Below are 19,201 nucleotides of genomic sequence, written 5' to 3' on the forward strand. Positions count from 1 at the left end.
AACAAACAACACCCTGTGGTTTAGCTGTAAATATATATTCAGTTGTGCACAAAAATCTGAGCTGTTGTGGGAATTCATCCTGTGATGACTGGCAAGAAGCCTGGGTTTGAATTTTGGATTAGTTAGGTTTTGGATTGGCCACATTAGATTTCCTTAGAGAGAGGGAAAAAGGTTACCTTGCTAATTAGTTTTAAAAACATGCTCCTGAGTTAGTCTCAGACAGAGAAATGTGCTTGGAGGTTTGGCTATGTATTAATACATTGCTTGTGGTGGGGAATATTTTATTATTTGCCCTGTCATTTTTTTCATCGCACAATATGTTTAACTGAGTTATGAGTAGAGCAGGGTGGTAATTATGAGTAAAGCAGGTAAAACTATGTATTTTAAAGAATGCAACCTAGTCACAAAATAAACATGTTTTAAGGGTTTCAAAGAACTTGTTTAGTTATTTTTCCCATTACTTTTGCACGCTTCAGCACTTCCAGGTGGTCTTTAAAGTGCTGTGTTGGTTGTTGTGCTACCTCATATGTGGGTGGTATCATAATTATTTTAGTAGTACCAGTAGGGCTCTAATCAGTGAACAGGGTTTCACTGTGGTGTGAAGTACAGGAATGCATGATATTAAAATGGTCTCTTCCTGAACAGCTAGCAAACTAATTAGCGTGTGAGAGAGAATAGCTGGATGAAGCAAACAGATTGACAGAAGTGGATGGCACTGGCAAGACTATGAAAAGTAGGATAAAGCATAAATTGGATGACAGTGTCTCTAGGGTAGTAATTTGGATTTTGGATTTTTGGTAGTATTTGGAAATATTACACAAATTTCACTTTACTGACTTTCCATGTTCCCCCATACTCTCCATGGTAAAACAACAGTGTTTAATTTGCAAAGTCAGGCTCTGGAAGATTATGAGTTGTGTGAACAGTGTAAGCCCTATCTGTCTTGTGTTCTGAACAAGACAGGACTCTTAAGGAAAAACAAGAGATATCTTGTAATAATGAAATAAAATAGAAAATTTAATAATGAATTAAATATCTTGCCATCTAAAACTACACCCAAAAAAAACACATGGGTTGAACTAACGCTGTAGGTTGTCTGTAGTGTTTCCTAACCTACGAGTGCTTTGGTTGAAAAACCATATGGTGCTTTTTGATGTAGTACTTAAGTACGCTTTTTGGTGCAAATACTTTGAAAGAAAGATCAGTTTTCTTTGGGTGCCACTGAGTGTCTTGGTGTGTTTCATAATGAACCCTTCAGTGAAGCCTTTTTCATTGCTGCAGAGACACTCAAGTTAGCTAAGCTGAAACCAGGTGCAGTGTTTATGCTTCTTACTGTGAATGGTCAGCTAGGTCCTGACTGATGGGACATTTTTCTCTTCTGCCTCATCTCCTAGAAATTCAAGACTGTGCACCATCTACCATTTTCAGGCAAGACTTGATGGCCAGAATCCGTGTTCAGAAAGCTGAAGCCGATTTAGGAAACTGTCTAGCCTTTTGGTCTCTCATTGCTATAGTATTTGGGGAAAACAGTGGCCCAGTGATGTACCTTTCCTTTAGTGGAGGAGGGGCCAAATGCTGGGTAGGCCGGTGCTGGGAGGGCCATGCAGGTTCCCTGCCCCTCTTGCTTCTAATTCCCATTGTGCTGTGGCTCCCAGTCCCTCACTAGTCCCTTTGCTGCTGCCTTTGTGGCATCTCTAGTGCGCCTTTGGATAGTTGTGCTAATTACTGTTCTGGCAGGAGGCCAGTATTTTCTTGAGACACACAAAAGAGAAGAATAGAAATGACAATTTTAATGCATAATATTGCAGGAAAAGCTGAGCAGAATTTGATGAGGGAAAGGGTACTTTTGAAGCCCAAAGGCATTCCTTTGTCAAATCACAAAAGCGTGCTGAGAGGAGTCAAGCTATCAGAGCTTCTTTTACAAAAAAGATTTTGAAACTCCCTTATTGCAGGAAACTAGACAGCCAAAAGCATTTTAAAGGATCAGTTGATAACAAAGCTTTTTTTTTTTTTTTTTTTTTTTACTTCCAGAAACCTGGCCGCACTTATAGTCTCACATTGGTGAGACCCATCACCATGCATAACTGAACTCTGATGCTAAACCTGCTTAACCTAAACCTGCAGGAGGCATGTCTGCATTGTACAGCAGGCTATGATGCAAATGTCCTTCTTTTCTTATCTGATATAATGCTAACCTGAGCTATTATATTCAAAACGTACAGCATACTGATACACTATTAGGATTCTAAGGGGAGAAATACAAATAGAGAAAGCTGTATCATCATGTTAATTCAGTATTCCAGCCAGGCTTATTTCCCCAGCCCCAGTTAGTTCAGGTGCAGGGTTACACAAACGTGTGTGTACTGCTTCAAGATCTGGAGCTAAAAAGAGATGGGCAGTGCTCTGTCCCTGTACAGTATATCCATTCTGTACCTTAGATGTGTATTTTCTCCCCTTGTATGAGGAAGCTTTGTTTTGAGCATGCAAACCTGAGAGCGCAGGAGGTAGGGGGGAGCCCACAGTCATGTATTTTGCAGCTGCACAGCCCAGAGGGGAGATGCAGGTCTCAGTTTCTTGTGAAGCTCAGCTTTCTGCTGCAGTGGCAGGTCAGGTCAGCCGTGGCGAAGCTGAGCACAGGGGCCTGTGCCATGAGTTGCGTGTCCCTGCTGTGCAAACTTAGATATTGGAAAGTTGTTTCTTGATGCATCTAAGGTGATTAATAAAGTAACAGCAGCATGCTCAGCTTGCCATATTGGATGGTATCACTATACCAAATTGGATAAGGTAAACGGATTGAACAGGCTGTATGTAGCAACTATAGAAGGGGGGACGTGATTTTAACAACAGGCTTGCTTACAATCAAAAGTATCTCTTCTGTAGGGAATTAACTATCATATAGTGTGTATTTTGGTCTCAAGATCTTAGAAGAGCAGATGAACTATACTTTCACACTAACAGCTTTGGTTGTGTATGGATTTTTGGGTTTGTATGGATCTGACATTTGTCCACAGGCATGATATACTAAATTACCTAGAAAGAAAATAGCACTTATTGTGCTTGTGAAAGCTGGTGGCATAGCCAGTAGAAATTAAACAGAGACAGATAATATTGATTAGAAGCTATAAGTTTTAGAAAATTATTCATTGATTAAAACAATGCAGACAAAGCTGATGGTGAGGTGAGTTAAAGGCAGTAAGAGTAAGCTCTTAAGAGTGTAGCAGGATCAACAGGATCTTCACAGTGGTAATCTTACTGTTGTTTTAGATTGTGGAAAAAAAATCTTCATAATTTCAGATTATAATTGAAAAATACTGGGTTTTCTCTTGAAAGGTATGGTTTTTCATTTTGTAAATGTGAACAAAACTGACATGCGTGGCATGATGGATGCAGCTTTGTAAGATTCTAATTAAGACAGCCCAGGATTTAGTTTGAAGTGGATAGATTTTTCTCCACCAGACACTTCATTGATTCATACCACAGCAAACATTTCAACCTAGTTAATACTTTGTTTCAAACAAGTTAATGGAATTTGACCCAGGTTTGACCTTGCACAGATACAAGGAGTGAAGATTCCAGATTTGTGGAAAAATGTTTGCAGTTGTTTAAAATGCTAGATATGAATGCATGGCACTTGGGTGCATACTGCTTACACATCTGGCTTGTATGGGAACCAGATTTGTGAAAACAGAAAAGTCAGTAGAGCCTGTCTATTCTTAGATATGCTGTACTTTAAAACCTATTTTTTTTATAGTTTCTACCTTAAAAGGGAATTACTTTATTTAAAAATATTGTACATTTATAATCAGTAAATAACAGATTATTAACCTAATTCTCTATGGTCTTTGTAAATAACAATTAGTAAACTAGTAGCCATCACTTTAGTAGTTGGATAGTTACATCGGTTATGACTATTTAGAAATCACACACACGCACATCTCTTCTATGAATGTTAATTCCACTGTCAAATACACAGAATTTATCCCCTTTAGTTGGATGGATATGTGCTAGGCCCTGCACCTCTTTGCAGTAGTGGTGAGCTGTTAGTAAGTTGGATAACCCTTGCTGTCTGTGCAGGAGAGGTACAGGTGGGAAATCTCTAAGTGGCACACTTGGCTGCCAAACAGATAAAAAGAGTGAGGCTGCATGTTGGAGCTCCTTTGGCAGTCATGAATGCAGCATTTGTTGTTAGCACCTGCTGTGCAAGTGCATTGAATTCATGACATTCTGCTTTTTTGTTCCATTCCTCTTAGCACTTTAACATGTGAGTCAGAACTGTAGCCATACCCAACACTACTTCTGTGTATATGCAAACATTTTGCAGGTATCTAATACGGATTATTTTGTGTGCATGTGCACGTATGCTTGGAGGGCTTAGCTGTCGGGGTTCTTGTTTTTGTAAATGTTCTCATCTTTATTGTTTAGTGTTGGCTCAAAAATGCCTTTTTGTTATCCATGAAATACTATTCACCTTTGGCTCACAAAGAAAATGTTAGAAATCTCGCTCTCCTCCCTGCACCCCTTGCATTCTTCAGGAAAATTTTGGCAGCCTTTGAAATGATACTACATAGCTCCTGAGTGATTTTCAGCATGGGTCTGTGGCGTTGTCACAATGCTAAACACTGGAGAAATGAGAAGGCAGACGAGATTCTTGCCTCTTCCACACCACTCTCTGACCCAGCAGTAAACCCGTCTGAGTTGAGGTGTTTTAACTTCACCTGTGCAGCAGCACACAGATCTCCAGGCCTGTGCTATCCTCAGAAGAGTGTATTTCGTTGTGCCAGATGATGCTAATTTTCATTCATTGTACAAGTAGTGTCAGTATCCTCTACAGGGATGAGGGAGGAGAGTTCAGTTCCTCCTGCCCGCACAGTTTTGGGGGAAGAATGGAAGTACTTAGTGCTATGAATAACCAGATTTTTTCGCTCTCCTCTCTTCAGATTTCCTCTGAATCTGAACTTGCAGTTTTCAGTCTGAATTTCGGTCCTCTCCCTCAAGCTTTGAAATTGCTTTCAAATCTGGCCTTCATTTGACTAGGCAGTCAAGTACAGCCTAGTGAGAGTTAAGAGTTACAATGCAACTCTTGTTTTGATTTTACTGTCTATGTGTCCATATGGTCTTTAAACTTGGCCAAATCTTGTTTTGTCTCATGGTAGGCAGTGAATCACATGGATACAAGAGCCAGTAGAGTTCAGGTTGCAGAGACAGATCTCACCTGTGCTTGAATGGTAGCTCATCAATATCTATTATCTTTTTTACAAATAATCAGTCTACCTATGCATGTAAAGCTAAACTGCAGAGAAGACTATAAGACAATGTATCCTGAAGCTGATTTCAGTTCACTTCAGGAGAATTTAATGAAGGAGTTATTCCGTATATAGATTTTAATTTCATTTTGAAATGGTATAGTTTTGATCTCTTGCAGTGTAACACAATGCTGTCAATGTTAGCTTGACAGTGTGTTTTTCATTCTGCGATGCCAGTTTTGAGAAAAGGTTAGACCACATTCTGACCACATAGCATCGCCAGAATGTGCACTGCAGAGTCATTTTGCCTTTTTTTCTGCCTGTTGACTGTAAAATCTCTTTATCAGCCTATTGTGCTAGCTCAGATTATTGCTGATTTGGAATTCTAATAGGATGTTTGACCAAGTGTGACAGGTTTCTTTTTCTTTCCTATATTCTGTTGTGGTTAAGAGGGCTTTTGTTTTTATTTGACTATCTATTGTAGGTAGTTGAGGTACTAATGTACTAAATAATTAGCATGTGCTAATTTTCTTTTTCCTTCAAAATACATGAAATTTTCTTAACAAATATTCTAGGCTTTGAAATAACAAAGACCGAGAACAGGGCACACAGCTGTTCCTGTGGATCAGCAGCTAAAGGGAGTGGTTTGTGTTCATGTTTTGTCAAAGTAGTGGTATTTGTTTACAAACAGTTATGAAATTATTTGCTTGAGATTTTCCTCTCAAATGGTTTGTTTTGATTTTTTTCTCCCGTCTTTATGCTACTCCTTGTAACAGTGAGATTTTTTACTCCAGAGAAGTTTTCTGGATAGAAGTGGGATATTATTTTATTAATAACTTTTTTCTCATTCTTTATAGTGCTAGTTCAGGGGTGAAGGTGTGGAGTTTCTTGTGCATTGGTCTATGTAGTTCCTCAGAAAAAAAAAAGGTGTGGCTACTAAGGGCGTAGATTTAATCTGACTTAATCTGCTCTCTCTGGCAGCTGCGTTCTGCAACCTTTTTGTTTCCAGTGTTTTAAGAAGGGGTGCCAATCTCAGCTAGTCTGAGAAGTTTTTGTATGAGTGAAGAGGACTGAAGAAAAGACAGACAAGAATTGTTTTGGCAGCTGCCTCTGCACTTTATTCCAAAGGTGAATCACAGAAATGTCAAGCTAAGGAAGAAATAAGTAGCTGGAGGGATTACAAAAGCAGGATGCTGGTGATCTGTGTAATCGTAACACAAAGTACAAAGCTGATCTGTGGTCAGCAGTAACACCAGGCTAAATTTTATTATAAGTTTGATAAAGGTGGAGCAGAGTAATCCATGAGAAATTACAGTGCAGATTGTCTGTTGATCAGGTGGTGTGAGAACCCTTGTAATAGCAGTTTGTTCCTCTGCAGCATACCTTGATCATCTCTGATACAGTTCTCCAACTAGTCCTGTAAACCATCCCGTGGAAGAGTCTGTGCCCTCCTTAGTTCAAATTTCCAGTGTCCTTCTCCTATTACTAGAAATAATTTCTTAAAATCAAAATTAATTTATCTTTGCACTAGGTAAACCAATTTCTTCATACTTGGTGGACATGAAGAAAAATCTATCACTATGTTCTTACAGCAGTTTCTCAGGTGTTGGAAGAGTGCTGTTATAACTATTCCCCCCTACAGTCTCCTTTTTTACAGAAAACAAGTGAAGCCAAATCGTTCTTTCCTCGTAGGTCCTATGCTTTATAGTTGCTGTTATTTAGAATTATCCTACTTGGGTTAATCTCTCAGGAAGAAAATAGTAAGGGTGCACTAGCTGTAGCAGTTCAGAATGGACACGAATGGATACTGGTATCATACTTCTGTACAGCCAGGTTGTCAGGAGCCCGAGATGCAGTGGCTCTTACCAAACAGACTTCCTTTTAGGCAGATCCCTAGCCCCAGGGAAGATAGGCAACACTAGGCTCACACAGGCAGCGTTCCTCTTATCAGAAGCTGGCACAAGTGTGTCATTAGCAGACTAAAGTGTCTCAGTCTGCTGATAAGTATCAATATATGAATAATTATAAAATTGTAATAGTTCTGTATTATTTTTCTGTGTTATGTGACTAATTTCTATAATTATCTGTCTCACAGTACTGGCTGGATCCTGCAAAGACGCTTGCTGAACATAAAGAGTTGATTAACAGTATGTATTTAATTTGAACTTTAGGAATGTATCTGAAGGTGAAGTAACAGAGGCAATGTTCAATTTCTACAGCCTGTACAGCACAGGCATTCTAATCACAACAGACTGATAGTTCTTGGACAAGTTTATTACTGCAGATCATAGCTGTTTCAAAATTTCACACATAGATTGAACATATCATAGTTTTCCAATAATTTCCGTGATTATTGTTCAAAGATTTATCTGTGTTTAAATTTTATTTCAGAATAATAAACAGTGCTATGCTTAACTTGTATAATTAGTTTTATTGTAGGTGTGATACCTCTATTGTACTGTATCATACCATAATCAACTTGGATTTCTTTTTACTTCTGAAAGTAAAATTAGTGCCTCTTACTGATAATGGAGGGTCTGCTGTTACTGCCACTCTTCAGATATAACAGATGCAAGATCTGTTATTTTTACTATAATTAAAGAACATGATAAGATTATTTTACTTAAGAATTTGGAGACCTATAAAGAGATATAGAAGTGGAGCGTGCACGGAATAAATGTAGGTGTAAGAATTTCAGTACTGACTTAACTGAATCTTTTGGAAGAATAACATTTTTAAAAGGTGAATTGGAAAAGCTTTTCCAAATATTTCTTAATTGAAGTGGCACTTAACTAAAGTTGTTCCATAAAATATTCGAAAGTGTGGAAGGGATCAGTGTTCAGTATTAGTAGTTATGACAGGGAATCACATTTCATGCACAATTACATTTTTCAAAATGTTTTGGTGCAAAAACTATCTAAAGGTCAAAATCAAGTAGTTTAAAAAAAGTAACTTGGAGAAATGGTAAGTTAGCAATGAAATCTAAAGTTAAATCTTCATAATAAGCAAAAACTCCAAGAAGACAGACAGGTTGTGAATAAATAAACACCAGACTAGAGACATAATAATACTTCTTTTTTTCCTTTTCCTCACCTCTAGTGAGTGTAAGTGTATGGATTTGCTATGTGGATGTAGGATTTTTTCTGAAACTCTCAAATTTCATAAATATTGAGATAGGTTTCTTAGTAGCTATCTTGTAGTCAACTCATAACAATTCACTACAATTAACATTTCATACGGACTAACTTTTGCACCAAATATTTTTTTCCCCGTAGCTGGACCACCATACACTCTGTATTTTGGCATTAAATTCTATGCAGAGGATCCATGTAAACTTAAAGAAGAAATAACAAGGTACAGTATTCAATAAGAGTGCAGTTTATTGATTTCAGGGTAGTAATCTGTTCCAGAGAGGTGTATATTGTTTTGGTGTGCCTGGGTGGTTTTGTTTGTTTGTTTGTTTGAACTTCTCAACATTTTTGCTGGAGATGTATGTATGTGACAGAAATGTGACAAGCAGCACTGTGGTCAGTACGAGCAAGTGTTTGGAAGCCCAAGAAGAAAAGATGTTCTCTGGTGAATCACAAACCAGAGGGACTTGATGTGCATTTCTGTGTGTGTGTTTTTTTTTTTTTTTTAAGGAATGCACTATCCCATCTGCATTTATATTGTGCTATAATCAAGTTTAGAGTTTGCTTGGATATCTCATATAAATACAGGGAATTTTTTTCTTTATTGGCCATAGCTTAAATTCCAGACCAGTTTTTCAAGAGGATTTCTTTCTGTCTTTCTAAAAATATGCAGAGGAAATTGAAAAGTTGCATGCTTTTGATTCTTTAACCTCAGATTGGCCTCTGCAAAATAGGAGGGTGCACACACCAACACATGCACATACATGCACACAGACACATAAACACATGTTTGCCTGAATTCTTATGCACAGGGTTTTCTTTATGCTTTATTTATGAAAGGTCTCAGACAATTAGTTTTAGGTTCAAAAGGAAATTCAAGAATTTGGACAGGGAGGCAGGAAAAATTATTGTGTTGACTTGCGGTAATAAATGCCAAAATATTTCTTTTCATGTCACAGGAATATGACACATGAGAATTCATTAAAATGCATGCAGGTTTTTAATTTTCCTTAATCAAAGGTGGCAGTTGTTGCAGCATAGGCAGAATATTTTTCTTGTAACAGAGTGAGAAAATTCTTTTTGTTTCCATACTGTCACAGCAGGAAAGGAAGTCTCTAATATAAAAAGATTGAGGCTAGTCTGGTAAAAATAATAAACACTGTGGCTTTGCAGGTAAAAGAGCATAAGTTGGCTGCAACATGATGCCCCTGTACCATGCAAGATTGATGCAGTTTTCCTGTGTTTTTCTGGAAGCACTTTCAACCCTGCTCACCAGGGAAGACAGATGCCCCTAGGAAGGGACCTTCAGCCACCAAACCTGTTGTGACTCTTGTGGTTGCTACCTGGGAGGCAGGGTGGAATTCTCTTTGGGAAATGTCAGGGGCTACATTTCAAAAACTGTTTTTCTTTGCCTTGTGGTAAGACCAGTCAGTGATTTGCACTGCTGGTTTGGTGTGTGAATCTCGTTGAGAAGCATTTTAGTATAATTAGTAAGTCTCTCTGTTCAAGTCTGTACAGTGTTTGGTCATGCAGGAATTGCACCTCAGAAGGTAGAGAGGGAAGGCATAAGAAAATGATAGGCTTGTATCAACAGTCTTCAACAAACATGTTGAGTACTCAAATGACCTCAACATTTCTAAGCATTCTTTCCTGTAGGCTCTTAGACCTTGGAAGGAAGATACACCTTTTCAGAAAAAAAACAAACAAACAAACCAAAAAGTACTAATAAAACCTCCTTCTGCTTAGGAGGGATAAAAGGCCTCATTTTTATTTATAAAAATAATTCTCTGCTTAAGTGTGTAGTTCCAGTGATGTGTTAACCATTTTGTGCTAACTGATATGTTTCTTTGGAGCATATGTTTGTTATTTTAATGGATATGAGAGTGGAGTCTATTGTTACTAGATGTTGATGATCTGTGGCATTACATGGTTACTGTTTGGAAATAATGAAAACCTGTCAAATTTGTAATTGCTTCACAGAAAAATCTAACTGGTTTGTAGGCAAAAGCTAACACTGTGGTAATTCATAGTAATGTTTGCTGGATATGTTTGCAAGAGCAAACTAGTGCTTAGGCACTATTAAATATGCATGACAAACTTGACAGCACACAAGATGAAAGTGCTTCAGTGACAAGTTTGGACAGAAGACCTGGTTTTGTGAGGAGCTTAGCGGCTTCAGTGGGAACTGAGATTGTTCATCTTACAGGAGTCACTTAGGTATTTAACAGTTGGGTCTGTGTTTAGTGGGGAGTTGGTGTTCTTTGCAGTTTCCTTTCCTACTTTATTTTGAGACTACACTATGAGAACGCAGATACCTGCTACGTGGAAAAGACATTTGTAGCATCATTTCATATGAAGTTCTGCACTGTAGAGGTGAAGAAGCTAACAGAAAGACAAATTAATATCTGAAATACATTTCATGTTAAAAAGAAGATGCTGTGTACTCCACAGTAGATGTAAAATAATCTTTGTCTTTATCATTGTTCATACAGTGAAGATTTCTCTAAGTAGGACTGGCAAACATAAGCTGGAAGAAGTACTACTGAGTTATTGCTTGAGTGGAGAAACACTAAGTGTATGTGGTTTGTGTTGGCCTAATGACATTCTCAGAAAATTCTTATGCAGTGCCCTAGTCCTTTAAGGTGGAGGATATTAGACGTCCCTTTTTTTAAAGGACAGCCACTTCTAGTATAATATCTGTCACAACACAAATTCTGGGGGATCACTAGCCAGAAAGACACTGGTATCCTTATTCGAGGCTCATCTGGGATGATAAAGTCTAATAAATTTGATTGGGTCCTAAATGATTTGTGGGTTAGCTACCATGCAAACTGTAGTTTTAAACTTTCCTGCAATCGGCATAGATGCACTTTGAACATAGAGATCATTCCAAGGTGTTTTCCTAAGTAACTTGCACTAACACAATAAATTATTTGCAGTGTAGGTGAATGGCTCTACATAGATAAAGTTGAATTACTGAATAAAGAAAAAGCTTTATGCTTGTGTGGATGACCATTTTTTTCCTGAAAAAGTTTCTTTCTCAGTATCGGCTTTTGTGGGAACTTGGTGCAACAAATTCACTTAGGATGATGTGAAATACTGTGTAAATATGTTGTAATAAAACCAGATGAAATCCAAACTGCATTTAAAAGGTTTCCTATAAATGAATATGGGGAATTGCAAAACACACAGGTCCTTTCTATGATGTGTTTACTTTTCCATCTATTTTGTGCATATTTGTTGACTGTAAGTGATCTCAGTACGTGCTTCATCAAGTGTAGAAGCAGGTTGTGACTTTGGAAATTACATTTTTACCCCTGCTATCTCTGTTCCAAGGAGAGTACTCTGTGCTCTGAGAGGTGCAGTTAGCTGCTGCTGATATGCCCATCCATCTTTTCATGGGAGTGTGGACTCCATAAAATCTGCTTGCTGCTCTGGAGTTGATACTCTGGTGCGTGGAGAGGTAACTGTTGAGTAAAGAGTTATCCAATACTCCATTCTCCCTTACACTGATCCACTGATCAGGGTTAACCTTGGCCCTTTGAGAGGTTTCTTGTTCAATTTTTCTGATTCCTATCCAACTTCCTGACTTCCCTGTGAAAGTCAAAAGAGAGAAGTTACTTTTTTATGAGGAAAATTAATTGTATCTGTACAATGTAAGCAGATGGGAAAACTACAGAGTGGTGCCCAACCTAGATTCTTTCAGTAGATCAGTCTTGGTTGTTACTTCAGGATCAAGAGAGGAATACAGTTTTTGACTATCATGTACCTATGATTTGTGGTATGTCTTCAGTAAGCTGGAATTTGATGAAACATTACTTGGGGCATCAGACTCAATACTGAAATAATAACTTTGTGTTTTGTCCTGTGTTTTAGGTATCAGTTTTTCCTGCAGGTCAAGCAAGATGTTTTACAGGGCCGTTTGCCTTGTCCAATGAACACTGCAGCACAGCTGGGAGCATATATAATTCAGTGTAAGTTCTTCTGGCCAACTGTGAACTCATTTAATACTGCACTATGACTAATTTTAAGTGGTGACTGAAGTCTTCATTAGGACTTTATGGGCAAGAACCACAGCATTTTTATGAAGGTTTTCTGAGCTACTTTTCATGTAGCTGCTGAGCAGATTGCTGTCTTTGTCTAGAAACATCATTAAATTCTAAAAGAAATGTGAGACATTAGATGAGTCTTTTTCTTCTTGGCTCTCGAAGCCTCTTTTTGGCTATGTTTTTGGCCTAGTGGGCATTAGAAACCTTCTGTGAAGCTTTTCGTGGAGAAGCCCGGTCCATGCAGATTTTGCCTGCGGTTATTAAAAAGCTGAAGTACTAACTTTTGCAGAGTTTCACAGATAGATGCATTTATAGTTAAGATCAGTAGAAGTGAGTTCTGACCAAGGTGCATATTTATTTTATAATTGCATTGCAATGTGCAAACTGATATAATTAATGTATGCAAAGTTAAGGTTGTTTCAAAGACAATTGTATCAGCTACACATTACACATTACATTCCTTAAGAAAATTCTTTTAAGAATCATTTTGATTTTGAAGGTGAATTAAATATTCAAGGGATATATAAAAATTTTATTGGAAAATGAAGTCTTATGTTTTTTTTCACAAGAAATGATGCTTACCCATAGAAGGGCATACCTTTAGGTGTATCAGGATATTTATCTCCATTCACATTGCCACACTGACATTTGTGTTAGGAGTCCCAGAATGAATATGGATCTGTTCTGTCTGTAATATTACAGCTTATGGTGAAAGCATAGGTATTCCAAAAAGTAGACTTCTTCTACACTTCTTTTACATATGCTGCCAAATAGTATATGTCATCAAATTTCACCTTTGATGGCTGGGGCAAAATTGTATCTAGTCCTGTGGAAGTGATAGATTTCCTGTCAAAACCTCTAGCTCTTTGAGCATAAAATTTTTCTTCTGAATGATGGAAGACATTTTGTCTTGGTTTTATGTGTGTTAATATGAACAGTTCTGTTCTGTCTTTGGGTTTTTCATCTAACTGCATGTTAAATTGACAGAACGTAAAGTGTTGAAAATAGATGACCTTTCTATTCTTCTTGTCTCCTCTAGCTGAGCTGGGGGACTATGACCCATATAAGCACACTGCAGGTTACGTCTCGGAGTACCGCTTTGTTCCAGACCAGAAGGAAGAGCTGGAGGATGCCATAGAGCGGATACACAAAACTCTGATGTAAGAATTCAGTACTCTTGGGAACTTGGCAGGTCACATCAGATTCAGGGATGCTTGGTAGCTGGGGAAGAGAGCAGCTCGTGGTGCAGGATGGAGGCTTCTAGGTCCAAGGAGAGAACATAGGGCATCCAGTTACACTGTTCAGAAAACGAAAACATCATATGCAATTGGAGCTATTCTTTTAGGAACTGAGTTGGACAATAACTGGAAATAAGATGTCTGTCAGACCTAGATAGGGGTATTTCAGAACCAGCAGTTTTAATACTTCTCCTGTTGCATCTTAGCTTGTAGTTAAAAAGAATGAAATTAAAAATCTGTGAGTTTAGTTCCCCATCCCAGGATAGTTTTCCTGCATAATTTTGGACAAATTGCTTATTATGCCTGTGCCTGTCTGTAAAATGGGGATAATAACATTTCTTTTCTTTGTACTGCCCTGTGTATTCAAATGAGCTGTTAGGACAAAACCACTTTTAATCTAATAATGTAGAGCACTTGGTAAAATGAAGCCTCTATTTTCTTGCCAGATCCTTAGCTAGGGTAACGAAGGAGTGCGTGTAGCAACCTGCATGAGTCTTTGTGGGAGCAGCTCACATTGAAGGAGGTACCAGGAAAGCAGTTTGTATGCCTGTGGTTTAAGTGATAATCACAGTTGCAACATCTGTAAGAATTAAAGAGGCAGTTTGGTTTTGCAAGCATGAAGTCCTTTCAATTTATTAACAAACATACCTTATATAAAATGTATTGGCAGTGGTCAATATAAAGGATTCCGCTACCAGGAAGAATGTTGACATGATTTGTAAGGAGAAAAGTAGCACCTACAAGCCGAGTCATCAAGGCAGCACTGAGTAACACAGGGCATTCAAAGTTCTGCTTTCTGGACAAAAGTCAAATTCCAGAACTTTTTGTGTGAACTTGAAGCAGCAGGCCTCAAAGTAACTTTGGTTTAAACTTAGCAAGGCACTGCAAAAGTTCACAGGCATTGAAGCTGTACCTGATAACATGACTTATGCATGAGAAGGAGCTGAGAAGGAAGGAATAAGCTAGTTATGGTACTTGTTGGGGGCAAATGTTGAAGAGGCTGCAGGAGGAGAATATTAGGCATGCTGCAGACAGAACAAAGGAGAACTGCAGAGATTTGAAACCTGTGTGTCAACAGACCTTGGAGATTCATGCAATCCCAACTTAACCTTTGCAGAAGTTGGAAAAAAAAACAGATTTATTTTTATAATAGAAACTGCAAAAATTAAATTCTGGATCGTACTGTCAGTGGAATAATAATCACACTGGACACAAAACACGTGAGTTGTACTATCATTGATATTCTGGATAATCTTTGCCTGATAGTGGATCCAGATATGGTGCTTTGGGAGTCAGCTGCTTTTCTGTCAGACTGCAGTTTGTGTGTACAGTGCCTTCCCTTGGTTACTTGTCATGGGAATGGAAAGCAAAGCTGCAGTAAGGACAACAAGGAGATAGACTGGAGCGCCCAACAGATAAGCAAAACAGGATGAGCGCTAGTAACCTCTTGGCCCATTGGTTTTGTCAGTGCTTGAGAGAGGAACAACAGCAGCAACACAGCGAGGAGGAACAGCAATCTTATAGGGAAGATGGAGCAAAGAACATAATTTCCAGTAAAGAAGGTAGAGCAAGAAAGTGATCCTGTGTGAGTATAGCTTAAGTACTAGATATATTTGCAGCAGCCGTCTAAGTAGCCTTCTTAAAGAGGTTTAACTCCACACTGTCCCTGGACCTACAAAAAATATTTTAAAATCTGCAGCAATTCAGAGGTACTTTTTATCCCACTTACTCATTTTTGAAATGGCCTTCTACATATTAAATCCTTACAATGACATTAGTTTTAGACTGAAGTATTCTTGGTGTATGAGTAACAGAGGCTAAACCACGAGTCACTGTGTGAGAGCAGTGCAAGTCAGAGAGATTTGGCTTCTCAACTTGTTCCCAATATTAGATCTCAGTGCCTGCAAAAATGCCAAACATGAAATTGATTTTGAAAATAAAACATATGCCAGAACTTCAACTGTACATAAAGCCAAAATAAACACTTTCTTGCTTATCTCCAAGTTCATGTTCCTGGTAAGTGTAAAGAAACTTGTTCTAACAAATCCAAATTAGGTGCAATTGTGATATAGCCATTATTAAGATGAGAAAAATAAGAAATGTTTTATGAGTCTGTTCATCATGCCCTTTGTCAACATAACGTGGAGATAATCAGAGGTATCCATCTTGTACGTAGATCTAGATTTCTTGATGCTCACTATAATGAAGCCACAGTCTGGATAAAGATTAAGTAATTTCTTGCCTGTCATTTTACATGTTAGTGTTATTTGTGCCTTGTTTAATGAGAATAGGTATTAACTTAAAGACACAGCTGTTCTCTTTGAAAAGTTCTCCTGTAATCGGAGTTTGTGCCAATTGCCACATTGACTAGAGGTTTCTCTTTCAGGGGAGAGATTCTGTTATTCAGTAATTATTTCTTTGTGATTGCCTTATTCCATTATACTAATTGACAATTTATGGAGAACCTTAACTGCAGGTCTTTCTGTGAAATGAAAAAGCACTGGTTTTTCTCTTCTAGAGACTGGAAACTGAGTCACAGAGTTTTTGTTTGGTTCAGCATCACGGAGGCTGTGTTTGAGAAATTAAACTAGAGATGAATTGCTGTGTACAAGGCCACGGGTGTTAAGCAATCTGCATTCCTCTCTCACAAGTTTCTGTAGTCGTCAGTACAGTAAATCAGATTAAGACCTGTTTGCCTCAAAAAGTTTATAACCTTGAAGATGAAATATACAACCTTGAAGATGAAATTCAGAAGCGAGGGGAACAGTGGTTGTGAAGAAGAGCGCTAACTGTCTTAACACTGCTTCTACTACTTACTGATCTACTCTTTTGCTGTTTGGCTGTAGTTAGGTGTAAGGGATTTTGCAGCATCAGAAAAGAGAGTGAAACTAAGGTGTACCCATTGCTACTCCAGCCTGAGAGTCATCATTAGCACTACCAGCACTGACTTGCACAGATGACAGCAATCATCTCTTTAGTTAAGAAGTTTGAAGCTGGAATGGCTGAGGGCATATCCCAAATTGTCTTACCTACCAGAGACATTTTAGGGACAGGTTTGTGACATGCTTTGGAAGACCTTCTTTATGCTTTCTGGAGTCCAGCATGGAAGCACAGGTTTGCTTGCAAGACAGTGGGGCCCTGCGTGGACCTTGCTTCTGCCAGTTATGTCCAGATAAACTGGTTTTGGTTGCAGGTTACCTCTCAGTTTTTTGCACTGCACAACAGCTATTCAGGGATTCATTCAGGATGAAGTTTTTTTGAGCAAGTTTCTAAATCAAGTAAGGTGAGGGAAGTCAGGGCTGGGGGAGGTTCTGACTGCATCAAGCCTCTGCAGCCTGTCTAACTGTCTTACTGCAATTGTTGTCCCATCTATAAACCACCGTGACAATCCCAAGGTCAGATAGCAGGGTGAGGTGTCTTTATGTTGTCATGCACATCTGGAGGAGCATGACAGGTCTTGCATGTGAGGAAGAAGTTGCTCATGGTGCTGGAGGTGGGATATCCAAATCTGAGATAAATCAGTCCAAATAAGAGAGCTTGTCTTGGCCTTCTGACATAGCCCATTGCAGACTGCAGCAGGTCTGGGACTAAGCGATACCTGGCAAGTCAGCTGTTCTTGCTGTTTGAATCGGTATTGCATGTTGTCAGAGGGTATGAGGTAAGGTAAGATGCCCCTGACAGCTTTGAGAATAGTTTTCAATAGTGAGTCAAGGCCATCAGTGGCACTGAGGTGCTCTTGGTCCATCTAAATGAATGGTGCATGTCAGCTGCATACGGCTGCTACGTTGTCTGCTCTGTCATTACCAACTGCAAAGACTGTTGTAGTTTTGGGGTGTATTGTCAGCTTTTATGATGTTGAGGAGAGTTTGCATTTTCATACGCAGTAAAAATGAAATACTTACCCTTTATAATAGTGGGAATTGTTATCGTCCCTCCCATTCCCCACTCCCCTTCACATTCTGTCTTCTCTATCTACATTTGAGAGGACTTCTTCCTCCAACTTTCATCTGCTTCCTTCAGAAACTCCAGCTCACATCTTTATTTCCTTAAATAGTTTTACAAATATGCTTTCTTATAAATAATCTATTATAGTGAAAATACTTATACACATGCACGTGCTTATTTGACATTAGAATCTCTTGGAATTTTCAGAGCTGAGGTGAGACTAGTGGGATAAACACATCAGCATTTTTCTCAGTATGGTCAGTACTAACACTAACAGCAGTATTTAAATTGGTGTTTGGTTCTAGCCCTAATTCAGCAATAGGATAATCCACTTTTCTCAGGACCGATATTTAGCCTGCCTAGGAATTCACTAAGGTGGTACTGGTCGAGTGAACATTTTGCTTACATTTCTGAGAGCTGCCAACAAGATTTAAAGAATATGAAGCTGTGCAGTGAATTTTTACGGCAGAAGTGGATAAAAGATATGTCAGATGTGACAATGCCGACATGCTGAATGTCCTGTGTTCTGCATATACTGAATACAGAGATGAATCACAGATCTACCAGGAAATCCAGCGCTTCAAGAAAGGCATTTCTCTTACAAGCTTCAGGTTTGCTTCTTTTCCAGGAGTTCTTGGAAAGAAGGGCTAACACCTGAAGCAGTGTCAGTGGTGCTACATGGATAAGATGGGCTGAAGCAGCCCATCTGCCATTTACAAATAAGTAATTTTAAATATCTATACTATTCCATTCAAGGTAGTGCTGCTGTTTCACTTATTTCACTTTGCATGGTTTTACCTCAAGCATAACACCGTTGGGAAATCCTGGATAGTAGATTCTAGGCTGGAGAGAATGGGAACACAAGAAGCAAGAATATGCAGGACTTTTCCATGTCTTGAGTCAAAATATTGAGCTCACCTTCACACCTTGAATTTGAAAGGTAACAAATGCTACCTTCGAAGTGTTTCCCCAAAGAACAATCAGAGTGAGGCAGGAGTTGCATCTTTTTGAGTTGGTATTTTCACAAGATCTGCTATGGTTTCCCAATAAAGGTCCAGTAGCTTTCACAGAAGTGTTAAAAACAGTGGAAGATGAAAATGCAGCTTGAATTATTTCAGGCTTGCAACAAAGTGTTGTGCTCTTGTATCAATGTCGGGTTTTAATGGAAGAACAAATTAAATTATGAAGGTAAGTCTGTTGTGGGTTTTGAATATATTTAGTAATTTTGTTCTTTTTGAAAATAAGTTCTTCTTCAGGGTTGTCAAATATGTTCCTAGTACCCAGGTGTTTTTTTCCTCACCACTTTTCCCCTATTGTTTCCTAGCAGAATGCAGCTGGTGGCAGTTTTTAACTGATCAATTGATATTTGTAGAAGTGAAAGCAAGCTGGATTTTTGAAACTGGTAATCTCATGAGACTGACTCCAAACTTTGTGTTCACAGTTGCAGACTTGGATATTACCAGTTGATGTAACTTCCTGTAGGCAAGATTTTATGACAAAAAGAATATTTTATCTGAAATCATGAAACCTGCCTTCAGAATTTCTTTGTAATTTCAGCACAACTGTGGGTAAATCGTACCCCAGTCAATCATTCC

The 19,201-nt window shown here is 38.5% G+C and overlaps 1 protein-coding gene across 1 annotated transcript in view; it reads left to right on the forward strand.

The window, feature by feature from the left end:
• EPB41L4A (erythrocyte membrane protein band 4.1 like 4A) overlaps nt 1-19,201 on the forward strand; it is a gene marked incomplete at its 5' end in the record, with an annotated part of 78,270 nt that overhangs the window by 2,423 nt on the left and 56,646 nt on the right. The window contains 4 exon segments of the mRNA XM_008940324.1: nt 7,339-7,390; nt 8,519-8,597; nt 12,251-12,348; nt 13,463-13,583. Coding sequence (XP_008938572.1) covers nt 7,339-7,390; nt 8,519-8,597; nt 12,251-12,348; nt 13,463-13,583 — 350 coding nt within the window.

Source organism: Merops nubicus, unplaced genomic scaffold (genome assembly GCF_000691845.1).
Source record: "Merops nubicus isolate BGI_N331 unplaced genomic scaffold, ASM69184v1 scaffold27895, whole genome shotgun sequence".
Lineage (NCBI taxonomy): Eukaryota > Metazoa > Chordata > Aves > Coraciiformes > Meropidae > Merops > Merops nubicus.